Here is a 21048-nt window from a genome sequence, read left to right as displayed (position 1 = left end):
TAGGTAAATCTCAAGGAGAATCAAAACCAGGATTGCTTCTTCAAGGATCCATAACCTGGGATGAAATGTGCCAGGATGAGGAAGTAAACCCAAAAACGAAATAATTGCAGAATACTCTTTCCTCCTCTCATTGAAAAATACTGATATAATTTCAGTTCCTCATTTCATGGAATTTGCATAGTATTTGGTCAAGTGTTAGACTTGTATTGTCAGGTAAGTAGGAGATACATCGGTGCAGGGGACAAATGACACCTTTTTTGAAAAGTAGGTGTTACTCCTTACAGACTTTGAGACTTCTGTGGGAAGTTTCCCAGGAGGGAGGAGCATGCCTCTGTTTCTTCTTTCTTAGTGGAGAGATATTAAGTATATGTCAGAAGATGAATCTGCACTAATGTCTTCAATACTAATTTGTTTTTATAAACCTTCATGTAGTCACTGTTTAAAATGTGGCTTAATTCATGGTCACCTTTTTATATGTATTGGTTTTAAAATGTTGTCTTTGGTAAAACTGTACCTCTGCATATTTAATGTGTGCAGGAGGGGAGCAGCCAATACCTCTTTGGAATGAACACGATGGCACAACAGATGGAGATAAACCAAAAATTCTTCTTTACTCATTGAGCCTGCAGTTTAAGGTAATCTCATGACAAAACAGTGGTGAGGTTTTTTTCCCCCTTTCTCATCATGTCTCTGGAACAGATGCTCATAACTTGTACCTTCCTTACCCATTAGGGAATTCAGGTGACAGCTACAACTCCCTCAATGCGTGCTGTGAGGTTTGAAACGGGCTTGATAGAACTTGAGCTCTCCAACAGACTGCAAACCAAAGCAATGCCTGGAAGTAGCAGCTACCTCAAACTGTTTGGAAAATGCCAGGTGGATTTGAATCTGGCACTGGGACAGATTGTTAAACATCAGGTTAGTGCTCAAAATCTTTGCATGTAGTGTTCTTAATAATGTGTGATTAAAAAACTACATAATCAAGCCAAGAGGTTGTTGTACAGTGCTGTTTTTTTGGTTTGGGTTTTTTTTTTCCCATACTATTAATATCTTAGAAGGGTAAGAGCCTTACTACTGAGTCAAACTCAAAACTTTGTTGATACTGATACAACCTTTAGGAAATTTGAATGAAAGAATAAGATCAGAGGAGATCCAAATGTTGCTAGACCTACATTTTGACCTAGTTTGTCTGTCTTGGTTTGACAGTTGTACCTCTTGTGTTCTTAAACCTGCTGTTACCTGGAGTCACTCGTTCTAGGATGTGAAAGTATTTTGTGCTGCCTAGAAACAACCAGGGAAATATAAATCTTAGGACCTGTAAATCAACTGTCACAGTAGAGGATCTGGATATATAAATAGCTATATTTGTTAACAATTTATGATAAATCAAGACCTTAATGCAAGAATATTGAAGATCCTCAAAGGGGCTTTGGCTAAAGAAGAAAAATAGGAAAGGACACAACTTGTTTTATTTTTATATTTTGTTAAATGCAGTAATTTGGGTTCTTTTCTTCTCATCCCCATCCCTGAACTCTTCTCTGGTGCAAACCTCTCCCTCTTCCCATTTTTTGGAATGCTTTTAGGTTTATGAAGAAGCTGGCTCAGACTTCCATCAAGTTGCCTATTTCAAGACGAGAATTGGATTAAGAAATGCTCTCCGAGAAGAAATCAGTGGCTCATCAGACAGGGAAGCTGTGCTCATTACTCTGAACAGACCCATTGTTTTTGCCCAGCCCGTGGCCTTTGACAGAGGTATTGCAGGCACTTGCTAAAAGTTTGTGTTCTTACTGAGGAAGGGATGTTTTTTTCTCAAAAGGTTGATTATTCAAGATTTAATATATTTCATGTTAAGTAGCTGAGACATTTGAGAGATCTCCACTGTGCCAACAGATTGATAAACCTGTCATCAAACATGCAAAGTTCCACATGTTGAGATGATTCATTTTCAGATGGTTTGGGGGAAGTTGCTGTTGTAAATCCTCACAGATGAATAATGCTGAAAACAGCAGGGCTTTGTCTATTTTAATATATTAACTCTGATGGTAAATGATCAGGTTTGTCCATTTTGTCCTTTTGAAACACGAGCCTCATCACCACACCCTGAATTTACTTGTGTCCATTGTTATACACACTCTGAACTTAAAGTAAAGGAGGAGCTGTAAAAAGAAAATCATTTAGTGAACGTGCATTAGTGTTCTTAACATGTTGATTTCAATTAAGCATTTTTGGTTTCCTCATCAAGCTGTGCTATTCTGGCTGAACTACAAGGCCGCCTATGACAACTGGAATGAACAGAGAATGGCTTTACATAAAGATATTCATATGGCCACGAAGGAAGTGGTGGATATGCTGCCTGGAATCCAGCAAACCTCTGCACAGGCCTTTGGGACCCTGTTCCTTCAGCTGACTGTCAATGACTTAGGAATTTGCCTGCCCATCACAAACACACCCCAGGTAAGCAAAAACGTGACTGCTGGAACTCTGTTAAACCACCAGTTTGTGTGTGGTGTACATGTACAAGAACCAGGTGATATAAGCTTCAAAAGAGGTCTAGTTTATAAAGGAAATATGTGGGTTTTTTTACAGAGAAACATAATTATAGATGTGCATATACAGAGCTAGAAATTAATCAGTCAGTCTGTACACTTAAGATTGTACTTAATTGTACATGTTAAAATAAGCACCAAAAAAAATCACATAAAGATTGAAGCTACTTTTTATCATTGTTCAATCAAGTCATGTGTCATTTTTCTTGGATCCTGGACTTGAGTTCTGTGGTCGTGGGACCATATGGATTATAGCCCTTGATTAAACATGGATTTTTGTTCCTTTTCCAGATAAGCTTGACTCCTGCTGCCCTAATAAATTTATAATGTAGGTGTTGCATTTAGGAAACAGCAATGCAAGGCATTGTATTGGCAGAGGTGATGCTTTTGAAACTCTCTGCAGAGAAGGAAAAAATACAAGGAAATAAAAGTAGGGAGTCAATTAATAGGGAAAGATATAAATGGCATTTAGTAAATGTACAATATCACTGTGACATTGCAGTGACCAGTAAATTCTCCCTGTGATTTTATTTTCCAGTCTAACCACTCTGCAGATCTCGACACTGGCTCTGCTTTAGTCCTGACCATTGAAAGCACACTCATCACTGCCTGCTCCTCTGAGTCTTTGGTTAGCAAAGGTCATTTTAAAAACTTCTGCATCCGCTTTGCTGATGGCTTTGAGACAAGTTGGGATGACTGGAAACCAGAAATAAGAGGAGATCTAGTCATGAATGCATGTAAGTGGGGGTGATTTCATACTGGACAAGAGTATTTAAGATATAAATCCACTTTTGCCCTTCCCATTGACTTGAAAAACAGCTGAGCTTTCCCAAAAAACATGAAAATCAGTCATTATGGCCTTTTGTAAGCAAAATAATGTGGATCTCAAAGGTTATATTCCTTTGTTGTTGTTTTTTCCTTTATTAATAAACTTTGTTGCTCTATATATCGTTGTAATAATTTAAGCTCTATCCGAGAGATGTTGGAAGAGTTGGATGCATTGCTTTTATATAATTTCCTAAGGTCACAGTAATTTTTAATAGTCTAATACAGAAGATTTATATATAGAATGGTGAAAATTCGAAAAATTTTATGGAATTTGAAGTTGATTCAATGCATATATATATCTATACATAATACATATTTAGAATTTTGCATGTTACCAATTAGCTTCACTTCACTAAATAAGAAAAGTCCTTCATTGGGAAATAAAACTAGAACTCCTATTCTTTAATTATGAAGGCTGAGGGTGGAATTTGAAAGGGCTGCTCTAAAAAGTTGTGGCTGCCTAATCAGTGTGTTTGCTTTGTGTGCTTCATGTAGGTGTTGTGCCAGATGGCACCTACGAAGTGTGCTCTAGGACAACAGGACAAGCTGCAGCAGGTAATGTGCTTGTTTTAATACATCAAGTCCTACATTAAAAAAAAAGCATTCATAAAATATGTAATTTAAGTCCTTTAACTGTGTTTTAATTTAATTGGTTGGAGAAGAGTCAGCAATATTTGCCATAAACAGTTAATGTCGTCCTATTGCTTCCTGTCCTAGGGATTGCTAAATCTTCCTTATGCTGAGGCTTTGCACCCTGAGCTGCCATCCCTCTTTCTCCTCTCCCAGAAAAAGCTTCTCTTTTTCCCAAATTCCCTCTCTGCCCAATCTGAGTAGTCTGGACTTTGTCCAGAGCATTCAGAAATAGCTGTCAGTCTCTGTATTGGTCATACTTCCATCTAGAAGGAAAACCAGCATCTTGTGTAGTCGTGCTTAGAGCAAGGTCTGTATTTTGGTGTTGAAAAGTGGCACTCAGAAAAATCCTGGGCAGACAGGATATTCACTAGGCACACAACACATATAATATACATATAATATAACATCTTCCAGCATCATTGTTCAAGACTTGAATAAATAGGTCAGCATTTGTACATGCAGAAAGATATGGTTTTTGTTTCTTACTGTTAGAAATTCTGTTTTGAAATAGTGTACTTGCTTGCATTTGTGTGAGCTGAAGATTGAGCTGCTCTTAACTTGCTCTGAAGGGAATGTATTTTCATTAGGTCTGCCTATATCACTTGTTAAAGAAATACTGTCAAGTATTTTCATCAAGCATTTCAGTTGAGAATGTGTTTTTCTCAGAATGGGCAGAAAAGACAGTTCTTTGTAACTGACAGACACTGTCTTGGCTAATGAGTACATAATTCACTATGGGGGATTTTTTAAAAGAGGAAAAACTGTTTCAACTGTTGTTTGGGGTTTTTTTAACACAGAAAGTAGTAGTGCTGGAACCTGGACACTGAATGTGTTGTGGAAGATGTGTGGTATTGATGTCCACATGGACCCAAATATTGGGAAAAGACTGAATGCTTTGGGCAACACCCTCACAACACTGACAGGAGAGGAAGATATTGATGACATTGCTGACCTCAACTCTGTGAACATAGCTGACCTTTCAGATGAGGATGAAGTTGACACTATGTCTCCCACTATACATGCAGTAAGTGCATCCACCAAAATAAGTGCTACTGATTGGAAAAAGTCTTCTGTCAAATGGAAGGGTTTTAGTCTTGAGTCCAGCATCCCAGTCTTTATAGCTCATACAAGTCTTGTTGCAAATAAGAAACGTTTGTCTGTGTGTGTTTTCTAACTCCATATTTCAAAGGCAACAAGTTGCAGATCAAATTCCTACTGGTATTATGTGAAAATATTGATCTGGATTTGAAAACATGCAGGGGACACAGCAGCTAACCTCAGGTACCTGAACTTTAAAGCTGTGGCTTTCTTCTAGGTTTTCTTCACAGGAGAGTAAGTTACTAACATGAAAAAATTTTCTACTCCATATACTGCTGACTTTGCTTTTTGGTGTTCTACAAAACCATTTTAACAGCTGTTCCTTAATGTCTCTTGCCTGCTGACAGAGGAAACATTACCCCAGCACACTAATGCTCCTGTTTGTTGTTCAGAAATCAGGTGGAGGTTCCTTGGGTGGAGATGCACGCAAGCTCACATTTGGGCAGCGGATTGTAAATCACCTGCTGGGTTTGAGCCCCCCAACCCACCGCTACTCTGTTCCTGTAGAATTTCTCTTGGGCTCAGCGAAGCGGGATTTGCTCCAGCCTAGCAGAGCACATATGAAAGCAGGCAGATCCTGCTCTTGGGGACATGTATGTAGTAGTTACAGTGTGTCTAACTGAATGATGGGCTTTGGATCACTGGAAAAAAAATCCAATCAGCTGCCTATTCACATGACTTGATTCTTTTGCATGCACTAGTCCAAATTTGAAGGTGTGAAATTCACTTTGCCTGTTGTTGAAAATGTACTGATGTCCAATTTTTGAGGAGGGCATTAATGAACTGTTTATTTTAAACAGGAGATCGTTGATCACCGGCGGCAGGGAGCTTCCAGTATCCAAACTGGAGAACAGCGAGGAAGGAAATTTATGAAGCGTTTAGTTGATATTAGAGAGCTCAATGAGCAAGCCAAAGTCATTGATGACTTGAAGTAAGTGGGGTTTGCTTTACATTCTTAGCATACATCTTGTGGCACTGTTAGGGTTAAGTAAAAATTGTTGCTTTTATTTAAAAATAAGATCGTCCTTTAGGATTCCAAAAGCAAATGCAATATAAGCAAGTACTCTCTCAAATCTCTCTGCTTGTTCCATAAGTTTCAGATTACTCTCTGATTTTCTGACTCTGCATTTTAATGACTGATTTACAATCCTTTTCTGATTGATTCAAAGTCATAGCTCCATCTTGATTTATTATCATGCTGATTACTTAAGCAAAATATATTACTTTGGAACTGTAATAAGCTTAGGAAGAACAAGAAAAATATATTTACTTTTTTCTTTACATTTTGTATATGTAGTTTTCAAGATAAAACTTGACAACTTTCTTATACTGTACTTGAGAGAACCCTTAAGAAAAAATTATTTCAAATTTCACGAATTTCATCTGACCTTCTGTGTATTTTATTAATAGTATTTGCAAACATGGTTTGTTGGGCTTGTTTGGGCTTTTTTCCCCAAGATAGACAGCATAAATGGATCTATTTGGGATGGGAATAGAGAGGTTCGTAGTTAGGTGTTAAACAATGCAAAGGGATACACATTTTACTGTTTGTACTTGAAATGAAATTGCTGTCACCATTCAGAGGGAAATTTCATCTGAAATTAGGATTTTAGGTTAAAAATTTGTTTGCATACTTGTGTGGCTATGTTTGACACTGGTCATAAGTATTGGGACAAAAGAGAAAATGGGCTAATTCCCAGAGAAAGCATTCCTACAACACAGATTTTTTGAAATTATGGAAGTAATATCTGTAAGATAACTCAACCATGCTTTATCTCCAGGAAATTAGGTGCAAGTGAAGGGACCATAAACCAAGAAATTCAGCGCTATCAGCAGCTGGAGTCGGTGGCTGTGAACGACATCCGCAGGGATGTCCGCAAAAAGCTCCGTAGATCCAGCATGAGGGTGAGCAGGGTGAAGCTACTTTGGGAATATTGTGGCATTTAATCTCCCAAAAACCCTTTTACTTTGCTGGCATTCCCATGTACAGTAGCATTTTAACTTGGCAGAGTTTTTCTCTGTGTTCTCAGTTGTTGCATTTCAATGTTGTTTTTGGTTTAGGCTGCCTCCTTGAAGGACAAGTGGGGTCTGAGCTACAAACCCAGCTACAGCCGATCTAAGAGCATTTCAGCATCAGGGAGGCCACCTCTGAAGAGAATGGACAGAACAAGGTGAGCCTCTGGCAATTTGGGACCTGAGATAGCCACAACAGCACATGGAACAGGGAAATGTTTGGCTTGGGCCTGAAGAGTCCTTTTACCACAGGCAGCAGCTGTTTGTGGTGGAACTCGATAGGAGGAGCTAATTTTCCAAGGCAGGCATGTTCTGAAAAGCATTTTTTCTTCATGTTTTGCAACCTCTGAGAAGATTTCACTTCTACAACAACTTGGGGTTTTCTGCAGCATCCTGTTTTCAAAACATATTGAAGGAAGGTATATAAGGAAAATGGCATCGTGTAATAATTTTGTTTTCTACCCCTGATTTACGATCATCTGCCTTCTGAAAGAGCTTTTGTAATAAGAAGAAAGAGAGGTGCTTTTTTTGTCTGTGAATAATTGTCCCATGTGGCAGATTACAAATAGCTTATTTTTCTGTAATTTCTGCATGTTGGCTGAGGATTGAAAAGCTTGCATAGAGAAATTAGCAGAGACAGAATACTGGCCCAAGTCATGTGCAGCTTCCTTCTCTTTTTTTTTTTTTTTTCCCCTCCTTCCTTTTATGTACCCAAGTTCTTCAATTACCATTTTATATCTTCTTCCCTAAAAGAGTAATAAGTATGACCTCAAATTTGTGTAGTTAAATGTTTGCATGACCCTAAAATCCTGTCATCCAACTCAAGAAACTGTTTTGGTTTTGTTTTGCTTGCAGTTCTCGACTGGGAGACAGTGAAGACCTCCCAGATATCCGTGTGGATGCTGCATCCCCTGGGCCAAGAGTAACCTTCAACATACAAGATTCTGTAAGAATTCCTTTATATGCCATATGCTTGTATTTCCATTTGGTCATCAGTTCATGAGATAATTATATCCAGGCAAATCTGAATTGTGTCTGCTTCTGTTAGCATTTGCCTCCAATTACAGATGTGTTTTCAGAAGATTGTCTTCTAACAAAATAAGTCTGATGTGTTCTGGTTTCTTGGCACACAAATTAACTGACTTATGAGAGAAAAATATGTTCAAATGGCTTGATTTGGTTTTTTTTGGCTCACACAGTAGTCATTTCTGGGAATTTTTGTCAGAGGTGGGCAAAAAATCACCAGGGGTTTTTTGGTGTTTGAATAAATAGAGTTTTGGAAATGGATATTAGTCAGTTTGCTGGAGCTCTACAGGTGTATCCTTCTCACTGTTTGAAATGGATTGTTGAATTGATTTGGGGTTGTTTTATTTATTTATTTATTGCTATGTTTTCTCATTTCTAAAATGTTTATTTTGCATGCCTGAGATTATTATAATTGTTTTAATTTCTATATTTTTTTCATTTCTATTAAGTTGAATCAAACAGCTTTGGGGATTGCACAACAATCCAGCAGTCCAGGGGAAGGGTATTTTCAGGTATTTCTGAGCAGAAACAAGTATTCTTTGCCAGAGAACTAATTTATCTCATAGGGAGCTGCTTTTCAATATTTCATCTCTTTTGCACTCAACTAAACAGAATGTATGTATATCGAGCTTGAAAATCTTTAAATACATCAACTAAGCAGAGGAACATGATTTATTGTTGATGAACAACAATCAAAGTGCTTCTAAACCCTTATGTAGACTTAAAACTTCTTGTAAAATCAATTACTGGCTTTTTGCTTAAAGACTGAGCAAGGCTGATGTAAAGTGACCCAAGTGTAGCCTTGAAATGTGCTTTAGAGGATGATTTTAGTGTGTGCCTTCACCTGTTACATGATGTTCCAATGTAAGAGCAGTCAACACTGGTACAAAATAATTACCAGGTGGGAGGACATCTTCTCACACTCTGTTTTCTGTTAAAATTCTTATCTTTAATGTGGAATGAGACATTTTCAAATAATAGCAAGTAGGGAATGTTCCAAAACTTCATATCCTGAGAACAAGTGGAGTTTTTTAACTGCTTTCAAAACCACATTTAGGGAAAATAGTATTTTTCTTTAAAAAAATATTAGTCAAGCAAACCCAAAACTCAAATCGGGAAAGGCAAAACCAAACAAGCAAACAAAAAAAATCAAACTGAAGAGACAGTAATGTACTTTTTCTCCCTTCTGTCTCTCTTCATGCTCCCAGGAAATAAATTCCTGTTTCTGAGAGAATGGTGGAAATGATACCTGGGAATGGGCTTTGCAGATTTAAATATGTTCATATTTAAAAGCTACCCTACCTCTTGTTGTTGTTATGCAAAGCCCAGTTAGCTTAGGTTTTGTTGGCATAGCAAAATACTATCAATCACTTAGAGGTATCAAATGTTGAATATTTTTTAAAAAACGTGTTTCCCTGACATCATGCCAGTTGCTAAGCAGAACTCTAATTTGAATTTGCAGACAACTGCATAGCTCTACAATGACACTGCATAGGAAGTGCTGGTGTTTAACACTTGTAGGTGCTTTTCACAGACATTTTAAGAATTTAATGTTGGAACATGGCTTGTGGTATGGTTTTTGTGGGAAGCAGGAAGCTCCTTTAGGACATTTGGTTCTGTGCTCGGGCTGGGATGCCCGGGGGCAGTGCTGTACATTCTGTGTAGTACCTGCACTAATGCTTCCTGCAAGTCATGGGCACTTGGGCTGCCTTCTGTCCTTTTCTTTCAAAGCAGCTCTTAAATGGCAATGAAATGTTTCCTTTTAAATTGGTAAGAGCATGATGAGTCTTTGTCTAGCAGGCTGAGCTCAATCACTAGGCAATGGCAAAGGTCTCCCCACCAAGCTTCATTCTGTTCTTTTTCATAATCCCTCTTGCAATTCCTTTACCTGCTCTCTCCATGTTATGAGGAACTCAGAAGTGAGAGTTCCTCATAGCACTCTTGCTTCTTTATTTCCAGATCTACCTACTGCATTCTCGGTGGAAATCATATCTGTGGAAATTTACTATCTTTTTGTCTTTTCACAATCAGTTTCCAGAGGAGACAGAAATGGACCTTTTGTCCGTAACTATTGATGGTCCCTCCCATTACTCATCTACTAGTGAAGGCTCATGCTCGGTATTTGGTTCACCCAAAACTCCAGTAGTCTTCTCACCCGGCATTCCCTTCCAGCCTGAAGAGGGACGCCGGGACGACAGCTTATCCTCCAGCAGCGAGGACTCGGACAAGGACGATGACCATGACAGGGAGAGGACCTATTTTTATAGGAAACCACCGTAAGTAAAGGTCCTGAGGAACAGCACAGAAATTGAGAAGACACCTCAATATACTTCCCAGTACTCTGCAACTTGAAATATTCGATTGAAAGCTATGCATTCTGTTGCTGACAAAGTACTGAATGCACTCAAGTGTGTGTGTGTGTGGAAGGCAGGTGAGGTGGTAATCACTAGAGGTGGCTGTGTGAGAAGGAGGGATCCTGATTGGGAAAGGAGGTAACTGCTACAATTTTCAGAATAAAAGAGCTTGGAAAGTGAGGCTTTTGAGGGTGTAGTTCCAGAAACTGGATGTAATAATGAGGATGCTTACAAATATGCAGTTTATTGGATATATATTTTTGTTCCTTGTTTGACTGAGAATTGAAGAAAAGCTTAGTTTTTGTACTACCCTATATTAAGAAATGTAATGTGTTAATGCAAGAGGGGTCACTGTATTGCTGCATATCAGATAAGGCCTTTTCCAAAAAGGTTTTTATAAGCTGATGCACTGAGTGTGGGCATAGTTTGGGAATGTCTTGTAGCTCCTGCTGAGGTCAGTACCGTGCTGATAGCTGTCCCCTCCCTGTGCCTGTGCAGGAGCACCTCTCGCAAGAAAGCCACGGGCTTTGCTGCTGTGCACCAGCTGTTCACCGAGCGCTGGCCAACCACACCCACCAACAGGAGTGTCACTGGCACCACCACCGAGAGAAACATTGACTTTGAGCTTGATATCAGGGTTGAAATTGATTGTGGCAAGTGTGTGCTGCATCCCACGATGCTCCAGCAAGAGCACGATGACATTAGTTTGAGAAGGTAAGAAATTTGTGCATTAGTTCACTACCAGAAATTTTTTTTAGTAATTATCACTGCTTAATAACAATAAGATGCAATTGTTCTGGCCCAGTGGAAAACAGGAAATAAATAACATGAGTATATTTATTTCAGGAGCTATGATCGGAGTTCCAGGAGTTTAGATCAAGAATCTCCTTCAAAAAAGAAGAAATTTCAAACTAATTATGCATCTACTACTCACTTGCTTGCTGGCAAGAAAGTGCCATCATCTCTACAGACAAAATCCAGTGATGTGGAAACAACAGTATTTTATATTCCTGGGGTGGATGTAAAGGTAAGATGAAGGGATAACTCAGCAGAGAGGCAGTGACAATGTTTTCTCTCCAACACAGTCAAACTGTACACTCCCTTGGTTTTTTTAATCGTTTTTGTATCCTAGCATGAAAGGTTCTCAACAGCAATGTCCTTGTATTTTGTCATTTGAAATCCTAATGGAGTATGAACCTGTCATTGCTGAAGGAAAACTTCATGCAATTCACTTGGGGCAATGCCATAAATCAAATGCTCCTCACTTGTTACAGCTTGGCTTTTTCAGTCTTTCAGTGTGGGAGGACTGTGTGTGAGCATGTCCTGTATTCTAGGCATCTCCAGGGATAACAATTATACCTCAGGTCCTGCTTGTAGTCAAATTCAGGAATAACTAAACATTCTCTACAGCTTTTGTTATGTTCTGTGTTTTCAGTAATAGTCTACTCTGCACAGAGGTGTGAACTGTTGGAATATCTTAGTTTGATTTTTTTTTTTTTTTAAATGCCATTTTCTGTATGCCTGAACAGTTCCTCCACATATCAAGACAGAAAGGAGGCTGTGTGCACAGGTGGCACAGGATGGATGTGATGTAACAGAGAGAGAAATAAGCTTTAGGCACTGTTACTAAATAATGAATTTCCTCTTTCTCTGTGTTTCATTGAATTTTTAAATAGTTCATTAATTTATCTATTTTTTGTACTTAATTTTCAGTTATTTTTATGTATAGGATATGAATTGGAATGTAATATATCTTAGAATATTTCTGTAAAAAATGAGAAGAAATAAATTTTGGAGGGACAGAGTGACACCAAATGGCTTTACAGAAATTGAGCTCTTCATGTGAAATAACTTGATCTTGCTTTGCTTTCCAGTTGCACTACAACTCCAAAACTCTAAAGACTGAATCACCAAACACTTCTCGAGGATCCTCTTTGCCACGCACCCTTTCCAAAGAGTCCAAGCTGTATGGTATGAAAGACTCTGCCACATCTCCTCTCTCTAGCACTATCCACAGCAAGACTAACACCTTACTTCCTCCCCAGCCCCCACCCATCCCATCAGGTACTTATAGACAAATTTCCTGAACCTTTCATGGATAGATTTTTCCATGGTGTAATCTACTGCCTTTAGATCTGGCCACACTTCACCTGGAGCACTGTATTTATCCAGGTTTGACTTTGGCTACAGAAACCTGACCCCAGGAGCAAGAATGCAGTTCATAAAGTTGCATTTTTAGACATGGTTTGCCAAACTAATCTCAGTAATATTTTTGACATAGTTACCATAGCCCAGCGTTGGGCTGTCACTGCCTTCTCCCAGTTTTCATTTAACAAAAGAATGTTGGAAAGCAGAGTGTAAATACCTGTAAATATCTCACCCATTGAAGGCCTTTAAATAGCTATGATTTGGAGAAAGATGAGTTCTAATACAAGCTTTGTTTTGTCTCCAGTGATTCCTGTTTTCAAACAGGAGGCTCTTGTTACCTCATGTCAGATCCAGAGGCATGTAGATTGCATCTCCAGTTTCTGAGACATTCACTCTTCTCTCCTTTGGTATTTAAATATTGTTTTAAACACAAAACCAAAATTTTGTCACAACTTGATCACCAAGCAAACTGAATAACTGAAAGTTGTGCTTGTGGATTTTGCCACCAGAGATGCTGGGAGAGAACAGTGAAATGGGGATACCTTCCTCAGTTCTCCATGCTGTTGAACCATTAGCTCTTACTCCTTTAGGTGGCCATCCTCTTTATGATTACCAGATGGTGTGTAGTGGTTAATGCTACTTCTCTTCTGTTCTCTATCTTCTTTCTAATCTTTTCCTTTGAATTCTTACCACATCATGTCCAGGTAGAGTCTTGCTGGTTAAATGTCTGTAAGTTCTGCATTTGGTGTGGAAATGGCACTTGTATGATAATATAAATGTCTCCCAGACTAGAGGATGGCTTGTAATTGCTTTATTTCTTTATGCATTGTATTTCTGTAAGTATTTATCATTATTGAATGGTTTTGAAACACATTTATTTTTTACAATAGTACTCTGGAAACCATTCCCCTGGAACGAAGACCAACTTGTTGTATTGCCTTTGGTTCGTAGTAAAAATAATATAGGACAATATAGTCAGAGACATGAGGCAGAATAGTTTGCACAGAATGAAAAGTCAGTGCTTTCTTTTTCCTTTTAGCAAATGAAAGGATTTTTCATCTGGTTTAGTAGGGTTTTTTTATGTTTTTCTTGGAGAATTTTAAATTTATGTCTCCATTGATGTATATTCATTCTAATAACTAAATTGCATAAAGACAGTAAGTGAACTGGTACTAATATTTTCTCTGCATATTAATATTTTGATGAGCATGGATTCAAGAGTACTCTTCCACGAATTTACAAGACAGTAACCTTTTTATTAGTTTACACTCTGACTAGTTCCAAGCCTTCAAAAATTATGGTTTAGAATCTCCAGTCATTCTTTGCATAAATACAGAAGGACCTGCCATTTTCAATTTTAATTTTTTGATGTATTTTCTCTATTTAAACTGACATTCTTTCCAGACCTGTGCATTTACTTTTCCTAATGCCACTTTCATTTCCAGTCACCTTTGGTTACTTTGCACTGGGTATTTGGAGAAGAGCTGTCTGTGTTTGCTTTCAGTGCTATTTTCTAAAAAGTGAGGTTTTGACAATGACAACAGAGTGCTTGGTCAAGAACACGAGCAATGGAATTTCTGCAGTTAAGCCTTACAGACTAATGGTATTTTTACAAAGTGAAAATTTAATTTCTTCTAACACACCTGATCTAGATCTCTTTGGATGATAGAGAAAATTAGAGGATACTTCTTGATAAGTTATGAACTGTCTTCTAATGTTTATCAGTTACTGCTCAGTGGTATGACCTTAGACAAGTGTGTTTTCTCAATGTTGCAGCCAAAGGGAAAGGAAGTGGTGGAGTGAAAACTGCTAAACTGTATGCATGGGTTGCACTCCAGTCACTGCCAGAGGAGATGGTGATCAGCCCCTGCCTCCTGGACTTCCTGGAGAAAGCCCTTGAAACCATTCCCATCACACCCATTGAAAGGAATTACACAGGTCGGTTGTGTAGCTGTATTCTGGCACTCTGCTTTTTCGTATTGAGCTGCTTTTCCCTTCAAGTTCCACTTTCTAATGAGTTCTTGTACTTGTTAAAAGCTGTTAGTTCCCAGGATGAAGACATGGGACAGTTTGATATACAAGATCCTTTAGAAGAGTCCACAACATCCTTGGTGTCATCCTCAACATCAGCATACTCCTCCTTCCCTGTAGATGTGGTGGTTTATGTACGAGTCCAGGTGAGGTTGTAACTCAACATTCAGGATAGTATCTTGTTTTAGTCAGTCTTTTAAACAATCCATGCTTCTAAGTTTGATTTTTAAAGAATAAAAACTCAAGAGTCCCTTCTGAATGCTTTATTTCTTTCTGCCTGCCAGCCCTCTCAAATCAAGTTCAGCTGCTTGCCAGTATCCAGAGTTGAATGTATGCTGAAGCTGCCTTCCCTGGATCTTGTTTTCTCTTCCAACCGAGGAGAGCTGGAAACTTTAGGCACAACATACCCATCAGAAAGCGTGTCCATTGGTGGCAGTACTCCACAGAGTGGCTCAAAGAATTCAGCTGGTAAATCTGGAGCACCAGGTAATACCTGTGTGAATGTTGATCCTATACACAGAATATTTAAGCTATATTGCTGCTAGAGGGCGTAACTTGAAGTGTATTTTGTCTGTTTAATACTGCTAACATTAAGTATTATTTCATGTTGGAAAATGCTTTCAAAATCTGATTTTTGCCCTAAAAATTGACTCCAGGTTCATCTCCTGGCCTCGGCAGCCCTCTGGGCAGAACAAGGCACAGCAGCAGCCAGTCAGATCTGACAACTTCCAGCAGCAGCTCTTCAGGCTTGAGCTTTACTGCCTGCATGTCTGACTTCTCCCTTTACGTGTTCCATCCCTACGGAGCTGGAAAACAAAAATCAGCAGTTACTGTGCTAACCCCTGGGTCGGGAGCCTTGGGTAAGGAACAAGGTTTTGTTTGCTTTTATGAATATTATTCGAGTGTGGCTTGGGTTTCTAAACTGCAGATTTGAAAGGATCACAGAAGATGAAAATGTTTCCTTCCTGCTCCTAGGGAACGTGGATGAGGAGCCAACTTCAGTCACTGGCCGGAAGGACTCCTTGAGCATCAACCTGGAGTTTGTGAAAGTCAGCCTGTCACGGATCAGGCGTTCAGGAGGCTCCTCCTTCTTTGAGAGTCAGTCTGCAAGCAAAGCTACCAGCAAGATAGACACCACATTGATCAACATATCTGGTAAATGCTTCTTTCATTTTAATCACAGCTAATTAGACAACTGCTGTTCCAGTGATGGACTTTACTCTTGGCAGCTTTTTTTTTTTTTTTTTTTTTGTAACATCTATGTGCTTATTTTTTGCCCCTGAGCATGGGATCCTGACGTCCTGGGCAAACAGCGGGATGGTTGTGATTAATCTGCCATTAAAATCCTCCCATGAGGAGTCTGAAGCAAGCAGGACTCAACATAATCTGTGTTCTTATGTTCATCATGTCTTTATGAAATGCATTTGTATCTAATGTTTGGACTTGGAGAAATGGCAACACCTCAGGAAAACTATTTTTTCATGACAGCAAAGACAATACTGCTAGGTGAAGGAGAATTTGACTTGGTTACCAAAACCTGTTATTCCTGGGAATTGACAGCTGTGTGCATGTGTTTTTTCAGCTGTCTGTGACATAGGATCTGCTTCTTTCAAATACGACATGCGCCGCCTCAGCGAGATCCTGGCCTTTCCCAGGGCTTGGTACAGGAGAAGCATTGCCAGAAGGCTTTTCCTGGGTGATCAGACAATAAATCTGCCAGGTAGGAGACTGCTGCTCATCAGAAAAAAAACTTGTTATACAAAGAGTTGCACTAGGAATTTTTTAAGCGTTTATTATCTGTGTCACATCACTGAATAAATGTAAATGTATTATGGAGTCACTCAGAGACGTTTGATAGGAAATCCTAGATGGAAGAAGTGAAAAATTGCTGATGTAGGTTGCTGAATAATTTAAAGAGCATATTCCAAGGCCAGGTTGGATGGGGCCTTGAGCAACCCAATCTGATAAATGGCATTCCTGATATATTTAAGATCTCTTATCCCAGATGATATTTAGGGTCCCTTCCCAAACCATTCTCTAGTTCTATGATATATAAACAAGAAAAAAAGTAAAGTTTTAGTTATGTTAAATGAAATACATTTGGACACTCTCACAATACTTCTTAGTATACATGAGGATATGGTTAGACACAAATGAAATAGTTTTTCTGTATTTCCTGTGCTGCTTTTTCTCCAGTAGCATCAGGCCCTGGCACACCAGATTCAATTGAAGGAGTGAGCCAGCACCTTTCTCCTGAATCCTCAAGGAAAGCATACTGCAGGACATGGGAGCAGCCCTGCCAGTCTGCTTCCTTCACTCACATGGCACAGTCACCCAATGTTTTCAGTGAGCACAGTGCCAGCAGCAGTATGTCACCTGGGACAGCATCTCACAGCCTCAAGTCTCCAGCTGTCACAAGATCCAGGAGTGTGTCTGACTCCTCAGTGCCTCAGAGAGGTGAGTAGATAATGACTTGAATTTTTTTTAAAAGTGTTTCCATCAGTTGTATGAAAGAAGAATGTCATTACTGCTTTGAAAATATTCTTTTCCACAGTGCCTGGCACTGGAGAGTCAATGGCTAGAGAAGGGAAAATTGCCTAAAATGGATGAATGAAAGTTGCTATCATATTTTCCATAAAATTTCCCTATCTGTGAGTTAATTTCTGCGACAGTTAAAGCAATGCATATTGCAAATCCTCTAGTTCTCACTGATCTTCTCTTGTGGTTTTGTGCTCTTTATAAATATTTATAAATATTGTGCTTGTTGGTCCTTTTGTAATATTCAAAATGGATATGTTCTGCCAGTTCTTCCTAGCGTGTAGAATAATTTAAATTTTTGTCTACTTTTTTTTTTTTTTCTGTTTAGATACTCTCTCAAAAACATCAACTCCTTTTAATAAGTCAAATAAAGCTGGAAGCCAGCAAGGAACACCGTGGGAAACACTGGTTGTATTTGCCATGAACCTAAAACAATTAAATGTTCAAATGAACATGAGCAATGTAATGGGCAATACTACGTAAGTATAAAATCTGATCAAGCATGTTTTAATAGGTGTTGGTGTTTTGGGGACAAAAAACCATTTTTTTCCCCACAGACTGTTAACAGTCTGTTGCCTCTTAGCTTTAAAATTCTACCCGTTTCAGTTTTGAACTGAGAATCCCCTCATGAATTCTGTAGTTGCTTAATCCTGAAGTCACATATGCCTAAACCACATTATTTACTGCTTTCCAGTAGATAATACTCAGTTTCTCTTTTGACAACCAGCAAAGTTGTCTATTTTCACCTCTGTTCTAGGTGGACCACCAGTGGTTTGAAAAGTCAGGGCCGTCTGTCTGTGGGAAGTAGCAGAGATCGGGAAATCAGCATGTCTGTGGGCTTGGGAAGATCCCAGCTGGACTCCAGAGGAGGAGTTGTTGGAGGTACCATAGATGTTAACACCCTGGAGATGGTGGGTAAGTTGGAAAGATTCCTGCTGTCAGCATATGCTCCAGTCAGTAAAGGTGATATCACTGGAAAAACTGATTTTCATCTCTTTAATTCTGTATTTCTATATTGCTTTGGTTCTGTTTCAGCTCATATTTCTGAACACCCAAACCAACAGCCCAATCATAAAATTGAAATTACTATGGGTTCCACTGAAGCACGTGTTGACTATATGGGATCCAGTATCCTAATGGGCATCTTCAGTAATGCTGATCTTAAACTGCAGGATGAATGGAAAATTAATCTGTATAATAATCTGGATTCGAGCATGACTGATAAAAGGTAATAATATTTCCTGTGGTTATAATGTATGATGTTTGGTAATGTCAGATGCCTTCTGCCCAATACTGTGAACCAGAAATCTGTCTGCTAGAATGCAAAGGGTTCATTGCTTGGTTTTGTGGGTTTTTTTTAATTGTCAGTAGGAAATATATTAACTGCTAATTTTCATGCTATTTTTAATATCTAGTGAGATATTTGTCCATGGGGACTTGAAATGGGATATCTTCCAAGTGATGATTTCAAGGTCAACTACACCAGACCTGATAAAAATAGGAATGAAGCTCCAGGAGTTCTTCACTCAGCAGTTTGATACAAGCAAGCGAGCTCTGTCCACCTGGGGGCCTGTCCCTTATCTCCCTCCCAAGACAGTGGCCAACAACTTAGAGAGAACCTCACACGAGCAATGTAAGTGCTACCAAAAAAATAATATGGTTCCCAATTTAAATGTTTTAATTGCAAAAATTACCTAGGAGACAGTGTCAATGAAATAGATAAGAAAGTATCACTCATAATTCAATGTTTTACCAAAAATATCAGCATGCATTTTTTTCTGTATCTTGCCTGAAGTTTGTTGTTTGTGTTTGCTCTGCAGTGTTGGATGCAGCCCATCATCGTCACTGGCCAGGAGTCCTGAAGGTGGTATCTGGGTGCCACATCTCCCTGTTCCAGATGCCCCTGCCAGAAGATGGGATGCAGTTTGGAGGATCCATGAGCCTGCATGGCAACCATATGACCCTGGCTTGTTTTCATGGACCTAATTTCCGCTCAAAATCATGGGCCTTATTTCACCTGGAAGAACCCAATATTGCATTTTGGACAGAAGCCCAGAAAGTTTTGGAAGATGGTAATTTAAACTGTTTACTCATTTCTCTAAATGTTTTTAAATGAGTTTTTAATAAAGTATTAATACATAAGAAGAAATCAAAGTAAAATTTATTTTCTTTGTCTGAATCAAGACTATTTCCCAAAAATATACCACTTATCTAAAAATAATCTATTTACTCCACATCTTTACCACAATTTTCTTTATCTGTGGAATAATGCAAAGTACATTTTCAAATGTACTGGATATGCTCCCTGATAATGAGCCTACCAAGTAGATTGCCTGGTTTTTTAATAGTGTGTATATTTGTGTAGTCCTTTCTATGATGAATTTTGATGATCTTACTGTTTTTATTTTTCTTAATATTGTGAAGTTTTATTGTCTGTAGCTACTGAGGATTTAATTTCTCTGTTTTCAAGCCTTATACCTGGTTAAATTCTACTGGCACACTAATTATTCATACTAAAAACCTGTAGGAGAATGAGAGAAAATTCCACTAACCTCACTAAGAGGCTTTTACTTTTTTTTTTCCTCTCCCACCCCACGCTGCCCACACTTTCAATGCAGGTACCAGTGAACACTCCACGTACATCGTGCAAACCCTGGACTTTCATTTGGGCCATAACACCATGGTGACCAAGCCCTGTGGGGCCCTGGAAAGCCCCATGGCCACCATCACAAAGATAACACGGCGCCGGCACGAAAATCCCCCCCACGGGGTCGCCAGTGTGAAGGAGTGGTTCAATTATGTGACAGCCACCAGGAATGAAGGTTAGATCAGGTTCATTCAGCCTGGGGGTTGATGGAGCTGTTGAAAAGCTTCTTTATCTCGAGTGTATGAACAACAAATTGATTGACTTTTTCTAGCCAAGCTTTTGGGAGCAGAATAAAAGATAAAATCTCCTCAATAATCAGACAGCAGCAGTTGTACAAGTGGCTGTTCTTAACTTTTTTTTGCCTTGTCATGATTTAACATCTCCCATTGTTCGTGTAGAGTTGAACCTGCTTCGGAATGTTGATGCCAACAACCCAGAGAGCAGCACGACAGTGAAAAGCTCAAGCTTGTTAAGTGGCTTCAGGGGTGGCTCCAGTTACAACCATGAAACTGAAACCATCTTTGCGTTGCCAAGGATGCAGCTGGATTTTAAATCTATTCATGTTCAAGAGCCCCAAGAGCCTTCATTACAAGGTGGAGTAAAACGTAATTTGGTTTTTCTTGATCAAAAAACTATTTCTTGCAAATTAGGAGTTATAGGCAAAGGTAGTGTGCTGATAAGAGGATTTAATTTGAGACTTGCTTCAGATCTGCAAGAAAAAAATAACATTGGGTAAAATGTAGAGGGAATTATTTTGAGAGTGAAGATCTAGTGCAGAGACTAGTTGCTGAGGAAAAAAACTTATTAAGAGAAATGAAAATTTCAGCTACGCTGGATGTTTTCATAGGCTTGGTTTACTGATGTTTATTAAAATGTTAACTGTGGTCCTTCCTCTCAAGAGTTGCTGGTTCAATGAAAAATATAAATTTCAAATGATTTGCATTCAAATTCTATATACTTTTAGACTTACTTTATGTCCTTGTAAATGTATTAATATTATTTTTATCTGGCTGTAGATACAAGTGTTAAACCAAAGGTGGAATGCAGTGTAGTAACTGAATTCACAGACCACATCTGTGTGACTATGGATGCTGAACTGATCATGTTTCTGCATGACTTAGTGTCTGCTTACCTAAAAGAAAAAGAAAAAGGTGAGTTGTTCATGAAGTACCACTTGTCTGACAAT

At 38.8% G+C, this 21048-nt stretch overlaps 1 protein-coding gene across 9 annotated transcripts in view; it reads left to right on the top strand.

Annotated features, from left to right (window-relative positions):
- BLTP1 (bridge-like lipid transfer protein family member 1) overlaps nt 1-21048 on the top strand; it is an 84903-nt gene that overhangs the window by 62247 nt on the left and 1608 nt on the right. For 3 of the 9 annotated variants that reach the window (XM_088164197.1, XM_088164198.1, XM_088164194.1), the window contains 31 exons: nt 538-635; nt 733-918; nt 1584-1752; nt 2243-2454; nt 3085-3283; nt 3870-3929; nt 4805-5031; nt 5906-6036; nt 6887-7010; nt 7167-7276; nt 7974-8064; nt 8594-8656; nt 10176-10420; nt 10997-11212; nt 11345-11525; nt 12373-12562; nt 14423-14584; nt 14684-14823; nt 14962-15163; nt 15334-15537; nt 15653-15832; nt 16260-16397; nt 16874-17134; nt 17544-17694; nt 17973-18130; nt 18251-18443; nt 18631-18848; nt 19036-19287; nt 19834-20037; nt 20261-20455; nt 20879-21013. In XM_088164197.1, the coding sequence (XP_088020323.1) occupies nt 538-635; nt 733-918; nt 1584-1752; nt 2243-2454; nt 3085-3283; nt 3870-3929; nt 4805-5031; nt 5906-6036; nt 6887-7010; nt 7167-7276; nt 7974-8064; nt 8594-8656; nt 10176-10420; nt 10997-11212; nt 11345-11525; nt 12373-12562; nt 14423-14584; nt 14684-14823; nt 14962-15163; nt 15334-15537; nt 15653-15832; nt 16260-16397; nt 16874-17134; nt 17544-17694; nt 17973-18130; nt 18251-18443; nt 18631-18848; nt 19036-19287; nt 19834-20037; nt 20261-20455; nt 20879-21013 (5295 nt within the window). Of the gene's footprint in view, nt 1-537; nt 636-732; nt 919-1583; nt 1753-2242; nt 2455-3084; nt 3284-3869; nt 3930-4804; nt 5032-5497; nt 5699-5905; nt 6037-6886; nt 7011-7166; nt 7277-7973; nt 8065-8593; nt 8657-10175; nt 10421-10996; nt 11213-11344; nt 11526-12372; nt 12563-14422; nt 14585-14683; nt 14824-14961; nt 15164-15333; nt 15538-15652; nt 15833-16259; nt 16398-16873; nt 17135-17543; nt 17695-17972; nt 18131-18250; nt 18444-18630; nt 18849-19035; nt 19288-19833; nt 20038-20260; nt 20456-20878; nt 21014-21048 lie in introns of all 9 variants that reach the window. The other 6 variants (XM_088164203.1, XM_088164201.1, XM_088164195.1 and 3 more) reach the window with 6 other exon arrangements.

The sequence above is a fragment of the Sturnus vulgaris genome, chromosome 4 (genome assembly GCF_052056855.1).
Source record: "Sturnus vulgaris isolate bStuVul1 chromosome 4, bStuVul1.hap1, whole genome shotgun sequence".
In the NCBI taxonomy this organism is placed as follows: Eukaryota; Metazoa; Chordata; class Aves; order Passeriformes; family Sturnidae; genus Sturnus; species Sturnus vulgaris.
The sequence above is the reverse complement of the archived record's forward strand: the minus strand, read 5'-3'. Positions and strand labels throughout refer to the sequence as shown.